Source organism: Pyxicephalus adspersus, chromosome 5, assembly GCF_032062135.1.
Source record: "Pyxicephalus adspersus chromosome 5, UCB_Pads_2.0, whole genome shotgun sequence".
NCBI classification, from domain to species: Eukaryota; Metazoa; Chordata; class Amphibia; order Anura; family Pyxicephalidae; genus Pyxicephalus; species Pyxicephalus adspersus.
The window spans coordinates 137,307,266-137,332,835 of record NC_092862.1 but is presented as its reverse complement, the minus strand read 5'-3'; the positions used below and the strand labels follow the sequence as shown (position 1 = coordinate 137,332,835).

Sequence of the window (25,570 nt, the reverse complement as noted above, 5' to 3'; positions counted from 1 at the left end):
TCTTATTTGCGGGGGGTGCTTTATTTTAATTGTTTGAGCAAAAATCGGGGGGTGGCTTATTTGATGGGGATGCCCTATCATTGGGGAAACACGGTATTATGCAAGTATAAATGCAGAAAGTAAGTGCCGAATTCCTAAAGAGGGTTTTGATATTTAAAAATTGAAGGCAGCAGCTTCCTGACAATAAAAAAATTTACACCAATTTGTCCCACTCCCCACACAACCAAACACAACTACAGAGATAACCTTGCTAAAAGACCTTTATGACCGGCACAATTGTGGGTGTATGACACCTGGTCCACCTGCTGCATATGCAGTTCCTTTTGCAGGTGTCTAGGTCGCTACTGTGTCTTATGGTGACATAGCAATGAGCAGAACAAAATGTAGGCTATCTTACACACCAAGATAGTGACCAGCATTGTGTATCTATCTGTCCAGAGTTCACCTTAAAGGTAAATTAAGTAAACTTTCTGACTTGATCACAGAAAAAACGTTTTCGGATCGGATTCGGATTTACTGGTTACCTGAAGCTGCTTCTAATTCCATGAAGATGTCACAAACTCCATTTAGAGTTTAATATTATGCAGAGCCCAGTGGTCTAATTAATTTTTACTAATTGACTCTTCGCTCTTTATGAAATGTCACCTTACCTGTGTCTTCCCTAGTAGTCTGTACGCCTGCTGCACCTTTGTGTAATGAGCGACATCAAAGTTCTTGCAGATCTTAGACAGTGCAACATCCAACTGTTCCTATATGAAAAAAACAATACACGTTTATGTATGAAATAATGAATAAGAAGGTCACCATTAAACATGCCATACTAAAAATAACATGAGCGAAGAATAAAAGGAGGAATATTGAATGGAAAAACCTTTTCTTGGAAAAGCTGGAGAGCGTGAGTTTCTTTTTGCAGTGCTACTACACACGTTGCATGGCTGTAGCTCTTCATGCATTTACCTGAATTTTATTAAAAAAATTTTTTTTGAGAGGTATTATACTATTATATAAATATATTCTGTGGCAAGAAGTTTCTATGGATCACACCCACCTCCTTCTCCCATTGTGTGTGTTGGTAATACACATCATCCACCTAAATACAACTTGTCAAAAATTTGTGTTCCTGAAGAAGCCCACTGTCTGTGAAACGTGTCAAGTTCATTTTCTTGGTGGAATTTTGGAGATTGTTGCATTAGATTCCCAGTTGTTATATGGTGATACATACTGATTGCATTTGCAATATTTTTATTGGTAACAAATAAATCATGTTTTTTTTTAATTTGTAAGTTTTGACACCTAAATTTGGGGAATGCAAAGGGACATTTTATTAGCGAAATCTCAAACTGTATTATACCATATTATTACGTTAAAGATTTGGTGTTGTGAGGCATCAATGTAGGACAGGTGAGTGTTCAATTCAAGTATGAAGTTTATTCAAGTATATTTTACCAATCAAAAACGCTTGCAAAAAAAAAAAATCTTAACATTGGATCGAACAGCTCTGTTTATTATCGTTCATTTGACAGGCGACAGAATTACCATGCAGTTTTCTGGTCGTCGAATGTAGCGCCCAGGGCAATTTGCCACCTTTGCTGCATCCATAGATTTCAGTGTGAATTTAAAGCCAAAATAAAAAGCCCCTTTTTTGTTATTATTCCACAGTGTATGGGATCTCTACCCCGTAGAAGGAATTCAGTGTGATGAAGGTGGCTAATGCTTACACCTCAATATAGCACTGGATTCCATGGAAGTGAAGTATTAAACTGATATTGAACATGTCCTTCTTTATCACTGTGGTGATAACCTGTCAATATTGGGATATTGCAACTTGCTTGGTGATAGTTTATTAACATTGGGGTATTGGATTTACCCTTTTGATCATGAGCAAAGCTTAATTAATCAATTAGCCACCCCAGGATAAGTGGGAGAGAAGATTCAGGTTCACAGAGTCCCCCTTGCCGACTATGGACGGTGAAAAATGACCAGCGAGCTGCGATGAGGTTGAATTTGCTGGTCCTGGCCGTCTGTCAGTATTAGACAACCCTTTTATGTAAAGTAAAAATCCTGTTCTTTTTAAATAAAAAGAGTGTAGCACCACCCCCTAATTCTCGACTATCTAGGTGATCGGGAATGAAGTGGGAGCGCAAAGCCTCTCTGAATGCCTCTCGGCTGCTCTTTCTGCGCATGCACGAGCATCTCGTTCATGGGTAGCGAGATCGGCAAATTGTTTTTTATACTATGTCACCCGATCTTGCACATGGGTCGGGTGACGTAGGATGAAGAACCAGAAAAAAAGAGCAGAAGACAGCGACACGCTCCGGGACGACGCAGAACCTGATGCAGGACCCCTGGAGAGATCGGACTGCACTGCAGGATTGAAGGAAAGTGTAATATTTTTTTTTTTTTCAAAAAAAGCAAAAATACTTTATATCTAAAAATATACATGATATGATTTCATGAAGTAAACCATGGCATAAGTTTATTCTGTGTATAGAAGCTCTATGTTTTATAATTATTGTTTTTAGTGTAAATGAATAAATTATGTAAACTTTTTAAAGACGTATAGAGTTTCATGAAGGTACCTGAAGAAATCCCAAAAAGAGCCAACATATTACACAGCACTTTACAAAGTCTATAGTCATGTCACTAGCTGTCCCTTAATCATATGACATTAATACAGTCTAAGGACAATTTTTGGGGGAAAACCAGTTAACCTAACTGCATGTTTTTTGGAATTTGGGAGGAAACCGGAGTACTGGAGGAAACCCACGCAAACAGGGGGAGAACCTGCAAACTCCATGCAGAATGTGTCCTGGCCTAGATTCGAACCTGGGACATAGCGCTGCAAAGGCCAGAGTGCTAAAATCTATATCACCATGCTGCATTAAATTTTATTTTGTGTTTTGTTATTGGGAAATGTTTAAAAAAAATGCCCAAGGGCTTGTACAATAATTTGTAACTGTCTGTACAGGGGTTTTTAGGTGTTTTTAATGTCTAGTTATTACGGCCACCAAACAAAGATAAGCTTTAATACATTACACTTTGTGATCAATAAGGTGACTATTTACTTATCTATAACAATGCACATGAAAGTGTTGGGATAAAGTAGTAAAAAATTCCAGATTCTCCTAACAATCTTAATTAAGCATATGCAAATCAATGAATAATAAGATGGTAAAAGATCTGAATATCAACATGTACTGCCTTATTCTTCTTTTACAACAGGAGCCGGGAACACTATGGCCTTCATTAAAATGGTGTCTTTCTAATGTGGGTCTGGGAATTATTGAAGCCTGACATAAAATGAGAAAAAAGGAAAGAGAACATTCTAGTTATCTACAAGCCGAGCGGTGGTGGATGACTGACACAAGAGAAGCTGTTGCTGTGGTTTTTCAATTTTTCCTGCTGGAAAATATGATATTCACTTTATTATACAGTATGGTAAAGTGGAGTGGGGGCACATCTTCCAGTCAGTCCCATCAAGATATAAAAGCTGATATTTAAAGTAATGCTGGGGTAATACTGTGGGACTAAATGTGAATATGTTCGTATGTCGGAAACTTCAGGAGAAAAGAATGAGAATGTGGCATGAGGTTTGCAGTAAGATGAGAAAAATGTGACAGTTCTAAAGCTTTTTTGCATCTTAAAATGTTTAGCTCAGCAAAACACAACCATGGTACAAAAGAAAAAGGTGGACAGACTGCTGGTAACCAAGTTGGTTAGGGGCCAATTAGTGAGAATGCATCATACATTACAGATCAGTTTGACTGGGATAACCCCCAAAAGTTCCCCCATGTACACTTTGTAAGTATTTTTGTATATGTAGGCAACCAGTACACATCTAAAGAGTTGAATTTCTAAAGAAGTAGAGGCTGTTCACACAAGTAATGTGAATCTCGAATGTTCTCCCCATTCTCTTTTAAGCTAGGTACACACTTCCAATAATTATTAGAAAACGAACGATTACGACCGATCAATGATTATGCACAATTATACTTGAACAACTGTATTTTGCACAATTTTGTACATGCTGTAACGATACTATTGTCCAAATATAATCCACCAATAGTGTACACACGCTAGATACAATCGTTTGAACGATGCAGAGAGTGACATGTAAAGGAGAAAGTGTATTGCAGAAACATGCATGATCACTGAACAACCGTACACACGATAGATAGCGAACTATCATCGGCCAATCAGATCCACCGTACCGGTCTTTCATTTTCAAAGAAAATCCTCGTTCGTCGGCGTCGTTGGTCACTTTTTTAAAACAATTTTTGGCCAATCGGTCGTTTGTCATTCGTTTCCAGCGATAATTATTGGACATTATTGTTATTAATTATTGGATATTATATGTGTACGCAGCTTTAGCTGGGCCAGCACCACCCAGCACTTTTCAGTAACCACCTGGCACTTCTCAGTAACCACCTTTTTTGGGTGGTTACTGAAGATTTGGGTCACAATACAGGAGCTGCCACCCAACTACAATTTTCTTCCCACCCGGCTTAAAAAAATGATTTGAACAATACTTCTCTATTCACTTTAACTGCCTCATCAATATGAAGAATAAATTAAGATTTATGATGCTATGTTATGCTTGTTATTTAACGCTTAACAGTTAGCCCATGAAAGATTGATTCTTTAGTACTATGGGGTCTACTTATAAAGCAGTGTATTCTACAGTTGCTGAAATATATTTCCTGGAGAATCAATTACTGCCACTGAAACACGTGGAGCTGGAATATTCCCCACCAGACAATGTTTCACTGAACGTCATATTCACTGCTTTAAAAACAGAACCATATTTAGTGTGTATGATGAACTGGTTAGTAAAATCCTACTCCATAAACCTTGAGTACCCGGAGTACCCACTCAATGTAGCGTCAAGGGCAGTTTGCCACATCCATAGATTACAATGGGAATTCAAAGCCAGAATAAAATGCCCCTTTATTATCATAATTATTGTCCAGTATTTTTATAGCGCCAACATATTACACAGTGCTTTACAAAGTCCATAGTCATGTCACTAGCTGTCCCGCGAAGGGAGCCACATTCTAATGTCCCTACCATCGTCATATATCATTATTACAGCCCAAGGTCAAATATTAAGGGGAAGCCAATTAATCTGCATGTTTTTGGAATGTAGTAGGAAATCGGAGTACCCGGAGGAAACCCACGCAAACACGGAGAGAACCTGCAAACTCCATGCAGAAAGTATCCTGCCCGAGATTTGAAACTGTAACCTAGAACTGCAAAGGCCAGAGTGCTAACCACTGAGCCACTGTGCTGCAAAACTTTTAAGACTTATCTTTAGTAAACAAAACTGTTCTTACTAAGTCTAAGAATTAATAAAACAAAGCTTTCTCTTATTCCCTATACACTACAATTCACCATGTTCTCTGTTCCTTTATCAAAATAGCTAGTTCTTTTTGCAGCTCAGAAAATTTAAAGGAAAGCTTTCAGGGATTGCAATACTCACCTTCTCTTTAGCCTTGCGCCTGCAGACTCGCCTCCTTCCTGTGAGCCCAGGGTGTCAGAAACCTATCCCTAGGTGATGCTTCAAAAAACCACCATAGACCTAAAGTGCTGCAGAGAATGCTGTCCAAATTATTACAAGTGTCCTTTCTTGCAGTGTTCAAAATTGCCTACTGCCAGGGGAAGAAGTAGTGGACCCGTCATATTACCAGGCCAAAGATACCCATGACAGCTGTCAAAGGGGAGAATTACCCTTACTTCAAAGGTTCCTCCTACTTTTTGTTGCGTCATATAACATACTAGCCAGTGGTCTCTCCAGCCCCTTTTAGTCGGGTGTATCGCCCGGCAATCTTCATTAACCACCCAGCTGTTTTTAAGAGTTTACTGAAAAGTTGGCTCATAACACAGGAGTGGTCACTCTACTACAACTTCCTCCCAGCCAACTTAAAAAAAATTCTGGGGAGAACACTGCTAGCATACTAATCCACCTTACCAAATACATACTTATTTACACCAATGTATTTTATATCTCTCTAAAATTACATTTCAACTACAGTCGAACCATGTTCAAGTCCGTTCTTGCAATCAGTATTTTTTTTACTAGTTACAGGTCTGTATTTCAATCACGCATAGGCCAAGACAATAAACAAAATCAAAAAGACATAAAAATTTGAGAAAGAAAAAAAAAAGGTTTAGAGTACAAAGCCGATGATTCACCTTTTTATTAATTTAAAAAGCAATAGCAGTTTGCCCAACAACTGTTAAACATTGCCTTTTCTGTTCTAGGAAATAATTCAATCCACCAGTACAATAAGATTTAAAGTCTATTGTTCTATGTCAGTTCAGAAGCTACACTAAAAACTGTCACCAAAACTCTGTTTTTATTGCGCTTTATCATTCCATAATCTGGCGTTGGCACTAAAATAAAATATTTGCTCTATTAACTTTCCTAAACTTAATCTCAAAATCCAATTTTTAAGTAAGCAACTTTTTTTATAGGATTTCTATTTGCCGCTTGATGAGGTTTTGACTTGTGATGCGAAGGACAAAAATATTTATCTTCACCAGCAGACAGTATATATTTGTGCCAGGAGAAATCTACGTTTCTAAAAGTAATCTTCAAGTTAATTACTAGAAAAAGAAAGGAAAACGGCTATATATTTCCTGAATGTTGGCAGAAAACACAAGGATATTTCAGTTTTTGACAATATATATAAAAACAGTAAAACTGGTGGCTGGTGATTGGCCCATAATAGCTTAGTGGAAGACCAAAGTCTTTTTAGATCTTTAAGGTCTATTTACACCAACCTGTATATGTTCCAATGGTATTTCCTTTCTCTACAGAAAGATTTCTTTAACTGATGCCACATCCCTTCCATTAGACAATTTGTACAAATGTTTCACATACAAATTGGGTCTTTTAAGGCATCCAATAAATCAAAAATACAACCTAAATGCCAGTAAACTGTATTCATAACATATATAAAATTTATAAAATCCATAGTTACATATAACAAGACAAAATTCATGAAGTCTCAGTACAAGTGTAACCCAGACACGCGTCGCAGACATGTCTGCTCCTTCAGGGGTCTGTCTGATATCTATTTCAATATTCTCCAACAAAATGGATAATTGTTGGGTTGTCGTGTCCGGTTACAATTGCATTGAGACTTGTGTGAATGTGAATTTTGTCTTGTGAATGAATAAAGTTTGCTGGCCTATTTACACCAGCATACTGCAGTAATACAAGTGATATTTACAGTGAAAGTCACCCGTGGAACTAATGTTGCAGTACATTGCACTTACTGGTAAGATATTACCATTGGTTTTGCTGTGCTAAGATATCTAAACCTATTGCAGTATTATTTCAGAACCCCAACGGTGCACGGGCAGCCCTGGTAATTATTAGGCTGCCTTTAGGAAATGTTTTTAATGCAGCATTTGCTGACTAGATTTCATATTCACTTTAACTAAAAGCTGATTTACCCCCCCATTTGCTTGACTGCCATCTAATAGGGTAAAGCTCAAGACGTCCAGGTGGTGTAGAAGCTTGTCTGCTCCCTCTGGACCCTGTTTTCTGTATTCTGAAACATCATGGGTTGCCTCACTAGCCAATGGGAATGCAAGGAAAGTTGAATGTAGTAAAAAAGCTTTTCCCAATCAGAATGGCCAAGATGTGCTGAAATTTTGACCAATAGGTACGGCATGATATTTAGACAATTCATGAGCAATAAAAGCTGGTGCCACTGGTGTTTGAATGGTAAACCACTCAACAATTCAAACGTTTGTGTAGATAGGCTAATGCAGCATGCATTGAGGTAAATTAGGTTTGCATTTAACGATTTTGCTCCAGTTTTATTTTTTTACAATCAGGTCACGGAAGTTACAATATCACAGCACAGCGAATCAGGATGGCTGAAGATGGTCTCAGAAGAAAGTAGAGAAAGAAGATGGTGGAGCCATGTGATGGAATGTGGATAGATTATTTAGGCGGGTTTAGTTCCACTTCAGGTGCTGTTGGTATCATTCCTACGGTTTTTAAATTTTGGTGCTTAAGGTCCCAAAATGTATTCTTTTCCAACAATCAGACAGTTACTAGATATATGGGATGTTAAGAAAATGGGTCTTATGGCATCAGAATAATACTAACAAAGAATATATTTGAGACCTTTTAATGCAGACCTGACTGGACATAAACCATTTTATTGGTAAAGACAATGCTAAGTTAGTCTTCATAGTAATTCCTGTGTGAGTGATCAGCCCTTTTTTTTTTCTAGGTTTGCATAAAAATTCCTATTAGCTTTCCAAAGGCAAGGACCTCTCAGGGTCCAGAGGAGAATGATGACTTTAAAACAGGAAATGCAGGGGAGGGCACATCTGAGGCTGGATTTCTGGTCCCCTGAACCCAAGAACATAGATGAGTATATACTAATTTTAAAAAAAAGGGTATGGGGGGGGGGGTTGGTTTGTTTTTTTTGTAATCAAGTGGTGCTTAGCAAAGTCTTTCTTTGATGTGCGTCAAGTTACAATGAAGTCACGGAAAGTACACGTAATAAAACAAGTGCCGTCATGCTGAGAATACCGTGAAAAAAATATATCACAATAAGTGAATGGAAAAAAACAGGAGGGAATAATATTTTCAATGCAAACGATTATTAAGCTGCAGGAGTTATTACCGCTGAAGTTAATATTGGCTTTGGGAAAGATATTAAAGCTGCACACTGTAAATGAACTGAGTTGTCTTGATAAATAATTCATCTGACCAATAAAGGCAAAGCCCTACAAGCGCTAACCCCGGGGAAATCATTCCTATCAACTTGCGTTAGTCTTATATGCATAGTAATCATCTATAATCTATATGGGACGTCAGCAAATAACTAAACAATCACGTTCAGACATACGAGACATAAAGCAAGACAACACTGACATGCTTTACATATATAGAGGTGTGATGGTAAATTAAAATAGAAATCATAGAAAGAAAGATTGACTTAAAAGAGTAAACAGCAATATAATAGAATTAAAGAAGAACTCCAGTCTTTCAGTTAAACACAGGCTGCCATGATGTCAATTTTTAGGAATTTATTTTATGATGGTTTTATGGAGTCTGGGCAGGGAAATCTATCATCTTCTAATAATGCTGCCATTGAAGAGGATATAACCTTGGGGGGGGGGGGGGGGGGAATGTGGGCCAACCCAATTAGACCCTTGCTCCTACCAGCATGCCTAGTAACCATTTCTAAGGGATGTTAATAATAATAATAATAATAATAAATATATTAATAATAATGGGAAACACTTGAAAATTATTTTTCTGGGTCCACTAGATATTTAAATAAAAAGTCTAAAAACTTGCTGGGTCTCTGGGGATCTTTTTCATACTCAAAGCTACTCAGGATAACATGAAGCCAGACATCAACCAAAGCACGATGAGACAATTTTGGCAATAAAGTTGGCTCAACAGCTAGCACTCTTGCCTTTGCAGCACTAGGTCAGGGCACTATCTGCATGAAGTTTATATGTTATCCACAGATCTCAAAAAAACATGCCAATAAGGTTAAATGTCTTTTCTTCAAAATTGTTCTTAGAATGTGATAATGACATTTGACTGTGGTAGGAACATTATATTGTGAGCTCCTTTGAGAGACAGTGACATCACTATGAACTTTGTAAATTGATATCTAATATGTAAGCGCTATATAAATGAAAGAAAGTAAATTAAAAATGTATAAACTAGGGGGAGAGTAAGACCACCTGGTATCTATGACTGGACATGTTACAAGTGCATAGCTGTAAGAGCAACCAAGGCCACAGTATGAGGCGTGGCTTCAGGTGTTTTTGTACCCTCAAAAAGCTGGTAGCAGAAAGGGTTCTGGTGACCAAAGATAACTGGACCACAGAAGTAGAGCAACAGGAAAAATTATAAATTGAACATGGCTCTGCAGACCAAAAGCAGCACTGAATAGGTGCTTCCTCTACTCTGAATGGTGTTAGGGGTGTGCATGTGTAACAGTCTACCTACCCTATTATGTAAGCACCCTCAGTGTTAATCCCTTTAGTAAAAAAAAAAGGCCTGGAGCCACTAAATTTAGATCATAAATGACAGCTGTCCAGATGCTGCATGTGAGATTATCACAGCAGTATTCTTAATTAAAGAAAGACTAGCAAAAAAAAAAGGAAAACAAAAAATAATCTTCCAAAATGCACAGCTGTAGAACAAAAGTCCAAAATCCTAGGCCAATCTCAGGCATGCCAGTAGTGGGAGGCGTTATCATGGGTTGGCTGCAAGTTTTTTTTTTTGCCAGTGTCCAATCCACCTGAAGGTGGTGTCATACAGATATAGGATGTCTGTGCCCCTCAATAGACAATAAAGAAATCGGAATTATTCTTTAAATAAACAAGAAGTGATAACCTGTGTTTATTGTAAGCACCCAGTTAGGAGCCCCTCAATGGTGTTAGGTTGGTGCTGTCTGTAGTTTCATTATTTTATCTTACCCACAAGCCTGTGCCGGGGGAATCTTCTAAAACACCCCCCACGGCCAAGAACATTATATGAACTAATACATTTTTAAAAACAAAAAAACTAAAGCAGCACATCTAGGTTTTACTTGTAACTGCACAAACACATCAGACCAACAATGCTCAATAGGTGTCTTACCTCAATTTGTTCCAAAGTGTCCTGCAGTTTTGAATTCAGCTCACTGCAAATTACAAGAAACAATTAGTGTAAAAACACAAAAAAGGCAATGCAATATGGCAGTAAATAAATGGGCAAAAAAAGAATGCAACATTTAATCTACTCTGTCAATAGAATTACACAGCAGAGCAATTCTTTCCCAATGAAAACAAAAAACTATTTTGACCATCCATTAATACAACTTATGTAATGCCAAAACTATTCTCTTCTCTATTGTTTCTCAACCATGGTTCCTAGGAATTCCTCCGAACGTTGCTAGGGGTTCCTTTGGAAAGGAGTAGTTTGCACCTCTCTGGTCAGATACCACTGACACCAATGATCTTTTTGGCTATCTGTAAGGGGGACATTCTTCCCAATGGCCAGCAATGTCAGAGGAATTCTTCCTAATTACCACCACACCAATGTACTGCGAGCTGTGTTTTATAATATATAAGTATATATAATATATAAGTAATAGCAGGGGCTCCCTGAAGATGTGAAAGTTAATTCAAGGGTTTCCAATATTAGAAAGGTGGAGAAGGGCTGCTCCACTCTATCAAAATCTAAAAAAAAAGTTTATTGTGAACTTTACCTTCAAATAAATTTTATTACTATTATACAAGGCCAACTATTATACTTTTCCCTTAAATATATTTTAATGCTCTGATAAAAATGCCCTTTTTAGCTGAAATCGGAATCTTGCCGTTCTCTCTGACATTGTAATGCAATTGCCCCTCAAGTTGTAAAATTAGGAATTTTTTTATTAAAACATCAGGGGGAATTCACTAAAGAAAGCAAGTTTGGTGTGCAATTCAATGCAAGAAATGACAGCTGGCAATTAAATGAATGGCAATACAGCATTTACGCCATGATGGCGGGGAAGAGCCGTATAACACATGCAGATATTGGCAGTTTTATTTTATGCACGGCTGGTCTAAATGAACAAGTCAGGGGCCACATCTAATCCCAGTGCTTTGATACATTATAAAAAGTAATTATTACAATTTATTGCCATAGGTAGAGGGAACATTCATGAAGATTAAAGAAAAACATGTGGATGGTGTGAGCACAACAGATAACAGCTGTGTCTATTATTAGGACAAAATCACACAGAGCAAAGCCAAGACCAATTTCCAAGCTGTATAAATAACAGTTTTATAAATGAAGGCATTATTCACATGTACTTATTAAAGAGCACCTGTCACTCTACAGGAGAAAAAATGCTGTAAAGAACTACCTAAAAGGCGCTTTTAGGGTTTTTTTGGTTTTGTTTTTTTTAATATTACTAACTTGATATATTTCACAGAAAAATGTAATACTAAATTGCACATATTGTAGGCTGTGGATATAGTAATTAGAGACGAAACACTGTTTTAGGGGCTGTACTGCAGGGTGGGGTGGGGGGCAACATCTATGAATTGTATATATATAAATATATATATATATATATATATATATATATATATATATATATATCTTTTGTTAAAGGGTGCTAAAAATAAATGCCCCAAGGAGGCAAAAATTAAGAGAGAAAAAATTTCCCAGTCTAAGAAACCAATTGCCCTATCAAATGGTATAACAGTCCAGGGGAAAAATGTGGTGCCCCAACATTGGTGTAAGTGGGAGGATTATAGTGTCCCATCACTGTTACGTACAAGAAATGATGCTTCAACATTGGTGGCAGAGAGAGGAATATAGTGCCCCATCAATGCTAGGAGCAAGAAATGGTGCCCCAAAGATGGTGACAGCAGGAGGCACATAGTGCCCCATCACCTTTACGTGCAAGAAATGGTGCCCCAATGTTGATGTGAGCGGGAGGAATATAGTTTCCAATAAACACTAGGTACAATAAATGGTACCCCCACCATTGTTTTCAGCAGAGGAATACAGTATTCCATCACTGTTGTGCAGTTTGAGAATCCTACAGTGTACGATGAATTAGAAAACGTCATTTTAGAACATGAGAGCCCTGTATTAACCTGTGAAAGATATATACACATATTACTAAAATCATTGAAATGTCTAATTTAAAGTACATCTAAAAAACATATCAAATGTAATGACTTGAGGAGGCACAGAAGAGCAGCTTAATGGTCATATAGGGGAGAGGACACCCACACAAGCCAGGTGAGATTTCTTTACTTAAACCTGATCTAAATGAGCATTTGAACCTTTCTACCCAGAAAGGAAATGAGGTGGCTCATATTACTAAGTATTTATGGCTGATTGTAGTTCAGCTTCAGAGATTACATTTTGTTGTCTACGTTTGCGCTATTTTCACACAAAAACGTGAAGGACTTTATTTCTGCGCTAGGCTGAGGCAGAGAGAATGATGCACTACAAGTTTCAGGTAATTGCTCAGCACTCGCTCATGCAGCAAACAGCCATTAGTCAGTAGTTTGGATTAAAATCTTAAGTACCTAGCATAGATAGATGACATAAACGCTTGCAAAATGCTGAAGTCTAATCAATGGCAAGTTGTTAGCTGCTTTCCAAGCCTGCTTTTAAATGACTGCGTTGTCTATCTTTTAAAAACAAGGTAAGGAGCTCACAGCGAGCTCATAAATCGATAATCCAATAGGTAGCTGGAGAAAAGAAATGTGAGTCCAATGGAAAACTACTTTGCAAGGTTATTCCAGTTATCCAGTGTGGACTTCATGCTGAATAACAATCTGCAAGATGCCTATAATACAGGTATTTGCATAACGCTACAGAACAGAAAGAGGGATAACAATGTGCATTTAGGAGATTCACTTTAAAGCAGACATTCAGTGAAAATGGTAGGTAAGAATCAGTAAGGTTTTTCAGTACTCTTCTCAATAGCCCTGAGCTGTGATTTAAGTTGTGGCCTGGTTCTGGAGAGAAGTGCAAATACCAAAATGCCCTGATGGGTATATGTCAGTCTGAAAAAGCAGGCATTGTTAGGTAGACTTTATTTGCATGCAGACTATATTAGGTAAACACCTGCATGTGATGCTGAGCTTTCATAATTAAAAAAAAGAACTGAAATCTAATAAATGAAAAGGGCAGGACATAAGTATTCAGGCAGGAGAGGAAACGGTTAGATAATGCTGGACATGCTCACAGTTCAGAAATAAAAGAAGCTCTGTTTGACTAGCTGCAGCTTTTGCACACTATAGAAAGCTAACAGGATGAAATGATCAGAATATGAAATTTAAGTACAGGAGAGAAACCTGTAAAACTATGTAAGACTTAAGAGTAGGCCTGCAGGGAAAAGTTTCCCTGCAGAGCAAAATTGACATTTAGGTCTGTTTTATATATTAAACACAGAGTGGACAATTAGCTAAAGAGAACTAAGGTAGGGTAAGGGGAACAAAGGTAAAATATAAAAAACTGTGAGCAGATAGGTCCTTTATTGCAGAAGGGACAAGAGATGTCCCCTCTGCAACAAATTAACATTACCTGCCAGACAGCAACTTTTTTTAATAAACTCACCTTTCCTCGATCCATTGTGGCCACCATATTCACCCAGTCCCACTTTCAGGTTCAGTATCTTAAACCATGTTGTTTGGCCATGTCGGAATGATATAAATTATGGCGTTAATTCATTCCCGGCAGCCAGGGGAGTACATGCAACATTATGCAATGAGCTAAAGCTCAGTGTATATTTCAGAACAGACTGCGAATGGGCAGGTCAATATGTTTTATGGCAAATTTTTATTTAGTTCCACTTTAGGTCAGAAGGCAAACTGAAAACAGTCATATATGCTAGCTCAAGCTGAACCTCTCTGGTTATCTGCAAATTATGCCTGTGGAAAAAGAAATAATTCTTTGGCTGCATGGCATGCTATCACCTATCATATAAAGAAAGAATCTATAAGCAGACACCGCCAGGGAAAACTACAGGATTTTTTTGACAGTCCGATCATTATTTTTCCCAACTTCTCTTGACCAGAGGTTTTTGTTCACTCGCTGATGGATCTGCACAAAAGAAGCAGCATCATATAGCAATCATTTAATATTCTCTCTCTCTTGGTTTGCTTCTTATCTGTCTGACCGCTCCTTTCAAGTTTCTTTCAATGGTAACTCCTCCTCACCCACTCTCCTCCCTGTTGGTGTTCCCCAAGGGTCAGTCCTTGGACCGGTTCTCTTTTCTCTGTACACCTCCTCTCTCGGTAGTCTCATATCCTCCTTTGGCTTACAGTACCATCTGTATGCTGATGACACCCAAATTTATCTGTCCACCCCTGACCTGTGTCCCTCAGTCCTGGATAAGGTCTCATGCTGCCTGTCACCCATCTCATCATGGATGTCTGACCGATTCCTGAAACTCAACCTGGGTAAGACAGAACTCCTCATCATTCCCCCCTCAAATTCCAAATGCCCCCCTGACATATATCTAACTGTTATAACACTGTTATTCGGCCCTCTCCTTAGGCACGCTGTCTTGGTGTCACCTTTGACTCGGCCCTCTCATTTACCCCCTATATTCAGAACATTTCCAGGTCCTGTCACTTTCACCTACGCAACATCTCAAAAATCCGCCCCTACCTGTCCCCTGAGACCACCAAACTCCTTGTACATGCTCTTATCATCTCTCGTCTGGACTACTGTATGCCAGCCATGCTGCAGCCAGACTCATCCATCCTTCCCACTGCTCCTCTTCTGCTGCATCTCTTTGTAGCTCTCTCCATTGGCTTCCTTTTCACCTTAGAATCAAATTTAAGCTCCTGTGCTTTGCCTTCAAATCCCTACACAGTTATTGTCCCACTTACATCTCCGACATGGTTAAAATATGCTCCCCCTGCCGCTCCCTCCGCTCCTCCAATGATCTACTAATGACTTCCTCACTCATAACCTCATCACACGCACGGTTACAAGACTTCTCTAGAGCTGCTCCAACTCTCTGGAATGGTCTTCCTCCCCCTATTCGGCTTGCTCCTACTTTCTGCTCATTTAAAAGAGCGCTCAAAACTCATTTTTTCAAACTTGCCTACCCATCTTCTTCTGTCTGCTAAACCCTCATTACTTCCCACCACTACATATCGCCCATCCTATTGTGTGTGAAATTCCCCCACCTACTAGATTGTAAGCTCTTCGGGGCAGGGTCCTCTCCTCCTGTATCACTGTCTGTATTAGTCTGTCATTTGCAATCCCTATTTAATGTACAGCGCTGCGTAATATGTTGGCGCTATATAAATCCTGTTTAATAATAATAATAATAATAATTCTCACTTCTCCGTTTGTAAAAGGATCAGCCTATCTATCTATCTATCTATCTATCTATCTATATATATATATATATATATATATATATATATATATATATATATATTCTGATCTGACCTAAAGTGGGCAATAAATACCCTTAAAATCCAAGACAGATCTAGAAGTGTATTAGTGTATGAAAAAGTATTCAGAATACAGAAAATGTCTTGGCCAAACAGAGTACTTTCTTTCACAAAAAAAAAAGAATAAAACAATTTAATTAAAAGCAGAAATAGACAAATGTAATAAAAAGCTCTGCTATGCCCTTTAAATGGCAGGCTCCCAGAAGTCCAATTTGCAGAAAGTAAAAAGCAGGTAAAACTGAAGAGGAGTCACTTATTGTACGCCTAAACGCTATAGGTAATTTATTTTAAAACGATGAGGAAGCTACATTTGGAGGTTGCACTGTGTGTTTGATAGAAAACAATCTAATTCTCTGCGGTGCCTTAAATGTAGAACCCGTTGTAGATCTATAAAACACTAAATAACGCTAAAATGTATTTTACAACAACGAAAGAAGCTAAAACTGTGTTTATTGTAGTGATTTCTGCATTGTCCTTACAGAAACAATAAAGAGGGGAGGAGGGAGCAGGGAAATGCCTAGTAAACACACAAGCAGATCGGTAAGATATTCTGCCCTTCCAATCATCTTGGACATAAAGTCATTTTCTATCACTTCCTATGGGATTTGATTGATCTTTAATACAACGACATGACATGTTTTTTCAATGGACATTTATCAACATCAGTTTCTTATAATCAGTCAGCTGCTGATTTCCCTTTAGATCTAAACATTAAATTGCATCAAAAGTGAAAAGCAGCCCGTGTGTGCTTAATCTAATGTTGCCAGATAATTTTCTATACAACAATCTTCACATAGGAATATATGTGCATTTAACACCTGTAAAAGGTTCCCTGATTTAGACATCTAAAACCCAGACTGCTGCTTGGTGGTGCCATATTGGATGTGATACCAGCACTCTTCCCCTAGCAGATACATAAAAGGCTATGTAGGAAGGTAAGGGGAGGGTCAGAGGAGCTTGGCCAGCACACAAAATAGTTAGACCCTCCCAGAAGAGGGACGGGCTATAACATGCTATGGCAGAGAACTGACTATGTGCAATTATCAAATTTCTTAGCAAAGGCTATCTTAACTACCAATTACTGCAAAATGGGTGAAGCCTATTGATGTAAGAGGTAAGAATGAGGCTATACTATCACTAATGGCTGTGGCTTAAACTAAAGTTTCACTTTTATAAAAGCACGATCAGGCAGGTCATTGCCGTAGGAAGAGACAGTCGATGTCCCTTCTGCAATAAACCTTCTCACCTGCCTGATCCCTCCGTGAAGCAGTCAGAAAAGCTGAGCTGCAAATGTGCACATGTGATTGTCCAGCAATCCTGGCTATCATTGTGAATGAACTCCCATGTGTCTGTGCGGAGGTTGAATCACCTTGGCCCAGCCAATCAAGGTGGCTGAAGATAGCAAGGAAAAAAAGAAGATGACGGCACCCTTGGAACGGGGCGGGTGAGTAAAGTGAGCTTTATTTCACTTTAACACATATGAAAGATTAGGCTTAAATCACCATTCATAATACCATAATATGAAAAAGTTTATATATTGTTGTAAATATTCATTTTTGGAGCTACAAAACACATATTAGATTATTTTCATCCAGGATGAACGGTCGTTATTATCTCAGATGAAAATCTAGTGTGTGTTCAGCTGTCCCCTGTCGTCGATCATCAATCCACCTGGGTGAATCAATGAACAAAAGAGGAGGGAGAACGGCTGTACTTTCGTAGAGAGGAGAGCATATGGGGTTCCACGTGTTAATTCTCCCGTCCCTATTCCATACAACTGAACAGTGTAGTGTGTACAGTGCTCCTTCGTTCTCCTGCCACTGGAAACGATTTTTAAAAATCTGACATCTTATAAGGCTTAAAGCTATACAAAGCCTTATATTTTACAGCTATGCATGCATTTTCTGAGGACTTGGTCCCAAACAAAATGTCAATGCTAAAAGGCCCTCTTAGGTTCCAAAAAATACCCGAATATAATAACGCATGTGGTCTCCTAGCCCCTAGATTAATCAACTAATAATCCTTTACAATTGGTTTTATTTAATACTGTTATAAATGCTCAGAATCTTCAAGATAGATGCAATCAGCATTAGTCTGTTGGTTAGGCAGTGACCCTCACCACCAATGATGCCCCAAATTACCAAAAAAAAAGCAAGTAAGGGAAATGTTAGTAGACACAATTGTAACAATTCACCAATATTCACTTTATTTAATTAGTTTAATTTATTTAATTCTTGTCTATTTATTTTTTTCTTTCTAGGAGGATGTAAACAGTAGAAGTCAATTTTTTAAATGTGTGCGTCTTTACTTGATATAAACATCCCTATTTGCATCCCCAGGAAGGGTGTAAAGCTCATTTATCATTTAGACTGATCCTTTTTAATGAAGTTTTAAGATGAGACCAGTTCTAATGCTGATAACATTTATCATGCTCATACCCCCGTGTCAGCTCTTATACTCATTGCTTTATGCAATTCTGCTGTTTGTTGTGGCATTTTAAACAAAAAAAAAAATAAATTAAGGCAGGGGTGTCAAACCCAAATACACAGAGGGCCGAAATTAAAAAATTAAACCAAGTTAATTGAAAAAATTTAGGAAGTTTACTACTTCATCCATAACTAACAAAAACAAACCCCTCTACACACACTTTAGGGTTGAAAAGACTAATTTCTGTCTATCTATGCAGGCTGTGTGTTGCTCATCCTCTCACATCACAAGTTTGTCTGACACTAAATATTACACTATGCAGTCTCTAATATATTAAAACAAACACAATGCCCCTGGTAGTCAGGCACGATGTGATCATTGCCTAGGCTTTGTGTCACATGATGGGTTTACAGGAATAATGTTTCTGTATTGCATGTATTGAAAATGATGATGTGAGGTGGCAACACGGGCGGGCCAGATGTAGTTCATTTTTGGAATTCTTTGGGGGGCCAAAACAAGGACCCTGATGACCAGATTTGGCCCGCAGGCCAGAGTTTGACACCCCTGGATTTAGGGCAGTCCTCCTAAAAAAAAAGTAATTATTCGATTTGGATAGATTTTGGTGGGAAGAAACAATTATAAATTACTATCAGAATCATTGAGTGACTACAGTGCTGCTCATTAAAGCGCACTGCATATTATGTTTGCACTATATAAATACTTTATAATATTATTAGTAATCCAAAATTACATTATGCAGTTTGGAAGGAGCCCAAATTTATAACCGAGACCATGAAAATGATTGAGAATTTTAAATATGATTTGTCCAGCATCATGAGGACTGTTAAAGTACAGGCTTGTGCAATTTGTTATAATATACAGCTGTCTGTTTCAGTGTCAAAACCTAAATAAGAGCGCACATTGTATAAAGATGATTCTAATTGCAGAGGACGGGTGCGAAAATGGAAGGAGATCATTATATTAGGAAAACATCAGGGTGCAGTCTTTATAATTGGTGGTGTAATAAAAAAATATATTTTAAAAATCAATTTATAGATTTTTATTTTGGTGTGTGTGTGTACTTGTGTATAGGACATTGGATAATTAGTACTCAAAGCTCAGTAGAGCTAAAGCGGAGGCCAACGATGAGCAACAAATACAGCAAATCAATTAACTGCTAAGGTTATCTTGGAAGAACTGAAACTGAGCAGGCAGTCCATCCATTATACCTGGGGGACATAGGGGTGCCTGTTCCTCTTCCTTTTGTATCTGATTTTACACAAATATTATAAACATACTTTAAAATGGAACTAAAGTTCTTAAGTTTGGCATCAAGCATGTCCTTTCAGCAAAATGAGAAAGGCAATGCCTCGTCTGCAAAAAGTATTTTTACCTATCTAATTATCGGCCGACATTGCATGTGCAGCTAAGCATTTGATGCCAGGGATACCTGGCAATCCCAAATTCCTCTGCGGGTGCTGGGAATGAAACTCCCACGCAGGCATCCTGGCCCAGCCAATAAAGCCAATCAAGATCAGAAAGATGGCGGCATCCACAACAGAACAGGGAGAAGTGTGTACCTCCAGGGTTCAGTTCTGCATTAAACAGATGTAAACACTTTCAGGAATGCATAACTGGCCTATTGGATAGGAACTGGAGGTCAGGGATTTTTACAATACAGGTAGTCCCTGACTTAAGGACATCTGACATATGAATGAGACTGACCTGCTTGTTGGTGTGCAGGACAGAAGCTTGAGGGGGCAGAGGGGGCGCTTCGCATGACTTGCAGAAGAAATCTTTTGCTGTTCCTCAAGCTTTTGTAACTCTCTAAAGACCAATACAAACTCTGCAGTTGTTTCTTTTTGCATATCAAAGCACAGCTTGCTCCAGAAGATAATGAATGTTTAGGCTCCATATGGTTTTTTTTTTTTGTTTTTGTTGGCTTTGTTTGTAATTAACTCTTAGTGAGGATTTTATACAGTAACTGACACCATGCTGCCTCATAATATGTTGAGACAAACATCTGTTCTAATTGTATTTATTAAAATAATGTACCTGTTTCAACTTACATACAAATTCAACTTAAGAACAAACCTACAGTCCCTCTCTCATATGTAACCCTTGGACTACCTGTAATGTAGGGACCTCTGAACTCTACACTTTGCATAATTTTTATTAGAATAGAAGTATAGCTGAGGTTACCCCAAGTGCAAGCAGTTGACACAATTGAATTTTTTAAAAATAATCAGCAGTTCATAAATGAACTGTGGATCTTACTATATACTTACACTTCTTCTAATGCTTGCATATATAAAAAATTGCCAGATGGCATTCCCCATTTTAATAATAGCAAACACTATAGACCAAACTGGTGATCAGAGTTTGGAACAATCACAATGAAAGTGAATGAGCCACCTTTGCCCCTTTCAGGTTTGGTTAGTTTCTTCATTCAAGTAAACAAGTTTCTGCTCACTCCTTAGTGGAACATTGGTAGTCGCCACTATAGCAATTCTAATCATCTATTTCTATTTCTAAATCTGATTTCATGTGCAATCACAATTAAAAAAAAGTGACAAAGAAGTGATGATCTAATTTTGGATTATTACTTCTTCGTAAATATGGACCCTTTTTTTAAATACCTTAATATTCTAAGTAGAATAGTGATCAGTATATTTTTTTAGTGCCACATCCACCAATTTTACAAAACGAATACATTTTTAGGACTTTAAAGGCACTAATTATCAAGGCTCTCTATACACAGCACTGATGATTTAATAAAATTGGTCATTGGAATCAGAGGAAGGAGCTTGAGAAAAAATAAATGAATATCGATGACAATAAAATCTACAATACTCATGATATGGCCCTCCACAAAATTTATATACAAGCAGATATGTCGGGTTGATGGTGGATATTGGCACCGCCTGGCCTGCTTCCCTCTTTTGGTTTTGCCATCTTGAAAGATTGCAGTACTAGTTGTATCTATGTCTGTTGGTTTAAATATTTTAATAGATCTGGTTTCAGATATGATACCGGTCTCATCAGTCTTGAGAAAGCTTATGTTGGGAAACGTGTTGAACACGAGATTGGAATTACAATGTCTCTGTAACAGCTAACATACCTTTGAATTTTTAATCAGCTAATAAATCATATTTTTAACCTAAAACTGTGTTATACACTTGAATTTTAGTGCCTTTAAATTGATTAATTTTTGGTTATTTTTTTTTACATGTAGCAAATTAGGTAAAGCAATGTAAGTAACTGATATAAAAACCCTGTTGCCAGACAGACATTTGGGGAAAAATATGCTTGCATATATGTGTATTCCACTTTAAAGTCCCTATTTAACAGCAGACAAAAATTATATATTGTGGTTTATTCACAAAGCGGGGAATCTGACATTTACTGAATTATTTCTTGTTGGAGAATCAATTACTGCCACTGAAACACACAGACCTGGACGATTCTCCAGCAGGGAATGTTTCCCTGAATGTTTAGTTCACTGCTTTAAAATTCAGACCCCATTGAGTATATAAAGCCAGTTTTTGAGTCTCAAACCAATTTTGGAGAGCAGTCACAAACACTGGAGTGCTCATTGGAGGACATTGCCTTCCCTCTTGCTCTAACAACAACTCCAAGATTTTTGATTACCCATCATGTTTCAGTTCTTGGTTACGGAGATGAATCTACCCAGGGTCTACCCAAAGTCCTTCTGGTAAACTAGATTTGCTTCACCCAAGACAAACTTTGGTGATCATCTTGGGAGAAATCAGTGCAGGTGTCCCTCTACTCGTGTTTAGTGAGCCATGCTTGATCACAAAGTGTCTGTCTACTAACAAGAACTAAGGCTTGGTACACATGCACAATAATTGTAGTTGGAAAGGATCTTTCACTATTCTTTCCAACGACAAAAAACTGAAAGATGCATGAACGAGCTCTGTACATACAGCGCCGCTCGATGGAGAGGGGAGGGGAGAGAGCGACAAAGCAGTAACTCGCTGCACTCTCTCCCCTTCACTTTCATTATGATCATTCCTTGTTCGTCGTCCGTGAATCCGCCAAGACTGTCATCTGAACGGCGGACGACAAGCGCTGTCTGTACACACGCCAGATTCTCGTCCGATATCAGACCTGAGGCGATAATTTACGAGAATCATCTAAGGTGTATAAATAGCCTAATGCATTCCCCACAGCAAGGTACCCCCTTGTTCCTAGCACCCTATAGAATTGAGAGCTCCTTGGCAGTAGCCAAAACAGTGCTTGCCAGGCCAGCATTAGTTCATCGTTAACTTTGCCCAAAATGATAATTAACAATTGTTTCAAGCGACAGTGATTTGTGTGTATAAGACTTACTCCTCTCCTGTGTTTGCTTTTACATTTACTGAAAAAAATGATTTGCTACAGGTGACATCCGCGCTATTTGTTATTATTAATGACAGATCTGCTTCAAAACTGCTAGAACTGTTAAAGGAATACCTAATATTTTATAACTTATCAGGTGTTCTTTGTACTGGATGGAATTTTTAATTAGTTTGCTGAAACTGGTTTTCTTTGGTGGATTTAGACAACAGATGTATGTATATTAACAAACCCTTCAGCAATCAAAACAGTATTCAGTGCAGGAATAAGCGCATATTCTGTGCAAGTGGCAACACTTGAATGTAACATTTCCTTTCTCTCTTGCAATTTGCTGCTACCTAAAACATGCCAGCCACACTTCACTTTAATTAGACAAGCTCTTGGATTCTTCCTTAAAACACTTGGATTTCGTTTTGGATAAAAATAATTTCAATCACCAGTATTAAAGTTCTCAACATTAAGGCTTTATTTGTGGGCTTAATTGGAGAAAAAAAAAACATTGATCTTCATTGTGACCTCTGAACAAGTAAGTAGACATTACTACATTACTTTAAGAAGAGGTAAACTAATATGGTAATGTAAAACAAAAAAAGGATTCAAACTGTATTTTTTATAATTTACAGAACAAAGGGGCATTTAGAAGAGACCTACATATGCGAGTAGAGCTTTTTTTTTTGTTTCCTTATGCCTGCTAAGGTCTCATTCCTACTAGTGCCTTGTGGGAACAAGGAAATTTATGCTTTAAGTGCAATAAAGACAAAACACACAGCAGATGTGTTGGACACACTTAACCAATGGCGCAATTTGTGGTCGTGTTTTGCCATGTGGTTCACATTAAAAAAATGCAGAATACATTTGTGTGACTTGTTGTGTTGGACAGACCATTTAATAGAATAAACAACAATGTGCACGGAAACTGATCCATTCTGCGAAATGCAATGCACAACTATACTGTGTCTGGATAAAGATCTCTGTTCTACTTGTGTAGATATAAATGTAGATATATTATAGATATAAATATTGAGGTGTTTCCCTGGCACTCAGAGCTGAAGAAGAGGCTTGGGCAAGCTATAAATATCTTCACCATTACATGAACAAGTCTAATGACAACTGGTTGAATGTTACCAACCACCACTAAACATACAATGGCCTGGATAAAGGAGAACCTTAACTCAGTTTAATGTAACTCTATGTAAGGGTTTCCTTAAAGTGGAACTATAGCCCCACAGTAATGCAAATGATTATTGCAGAATGGGACAGGTGATGTCTCTTCTGCAAAAACAGCCTGTTTACCACCCAGATGTCAAATTTTGCTGAGCTTGCAATCCTGGATTCCCTTGTGCGTGCCAGAGATGAATAGTCATCCATATGCCTTCGCAGGAGTTGTGTCATTCTGGACCAGTGCTGTCCCAGAGGACAGGGAGCAAGTAAAATACTTCTCCATAGTCATAGGTAACAAACATATTTTGTGCTCCTGGTGGCTGATTGGAATGGTATAGAAATGTGAAGATAAGGATGTCTGCTGGGAAAGAGCCATTTAAATGAGAGTGTTGCTCTAGCTGTCCCTGCAGCAACAACATTCAAATGTGTTGGAATTAAACACAATGTAAACATAACCACTGTACATGTGTATAGTCCATCTGTTTTACTGTACACAAGTATTGCTGAAAATGAATGAATTCCTTACCTAATACAGCTGTAGTGTTTAAATGTACTAGCTGCTTTCTGACACTCCAGACACAGCTGAATGGCTCCAGGATAATCTTCCTCCTGCAAAGACAACAAATTATAGCCATTAGGATTAGTCAGGGCCATGTGAAACTAATCTGCCTATAGACAGCATAGAAGAGTTGGATATGTATGCTTAATCCAATTACCAAGATGTCTTCTAGGACAGTTTTTACCCTTGACTTAGGCACTTAAAGCAGAACTCTGTGATTAATAAATATTGCCTTTATACATGGAGCATGTGTGTTCTTACTAGAAACTTGATCTCCTATATGTACTTTTCCCCCCATCTATGAATTGATTGACAGTGAAACTTGGAATCTGTGGCAAAGTACTAAAGACCGATCTCGCTGCCCTCTCATGGGTGCAGGTCTTGTATCCACCCCACTCCCATAGTTTTCTGCAGGTAGACTGTAATAGGTGGGCCTGTTGGGTTCCTTATGGTTCTCTTCACAAGATATGTGTTGCACAAAGTTAAATCATATGGACAGCATTGCAATGTACAGCCATGAAGTGTGGTTGTACATTGCCATGTGTTGCAGTATAACAAACAACAAATGACTTTCTCAGCTAAAAGTCATATCTCACATTGTAACAATAAACTTCACATTTAAAGAAAATACACTGCGGTTATCTTCAAAACTTGCACAGCAAAATGTCTTGATTTGGATGAATGTGTACCAGCACACAATCATTCATCCATCAGCCACCAATGTTTTGCAATGAAACCAGTGAAAAATTGAATCAAGTCATTTCTGGATGTATGTTACAGTGAAGGATGTGCAGGTGAGATGAAGGAAAACTAATCACGGCCGTATTCTGAAATACGGTGTTAAGGCTGTAAGACCAAATAAAACTCAAATGAACAACCATATAAAACCGGGCTTGTAAATAAATCCATTTAAGATTCCTGGGGAAAAATGATTTATAAAGTGAAGCTTCAAATCCTAGAGAAATGCAATACATTGTAAGCTCATCTCTGGTAGTTCATGAAGAGAACAGCTGACTGGGACAGGGATGAAATGCACTCTTCGGAAATGGAAAAAAAAACTACAGTGTATTTACAGATCTTTAGATTTATATGTAATAACAG

The 25,570-nt window shown here is 38.0% G+C and overlaps 1 protein-coding gene across 1 annotated transcript in view; it reads right to left on the bottom strand.

Annotated features, from left to right (window-relative positions):
* The window catches only part of VPS50 (VPS50 subunit of EARP/GARPII complex), a 135,431-nt gene that overhangs the window by 55,140 nt on the left and 54,721 nt on the right, over positions 1-25,570 (bottom strand). Inside the window, exons 9-11 of the mRNA XM_072412872.1 lie at positions 24,437-24,519; positions 10,634-10,676; positions 651-749 (exon numbers count right to left, since the gene is read on the bottom strand). Of these exons, the coding sequence (XP_072268973.1) occupies positions 651-749; positions 10,634-10,676; positions 24,437-24,519 (225 nt within the window). The remainder of the gene's footprint in view (positions 1-650; positions 750-10,633; positions 10,677-24,436; positions 24,520-25,570) is intronic.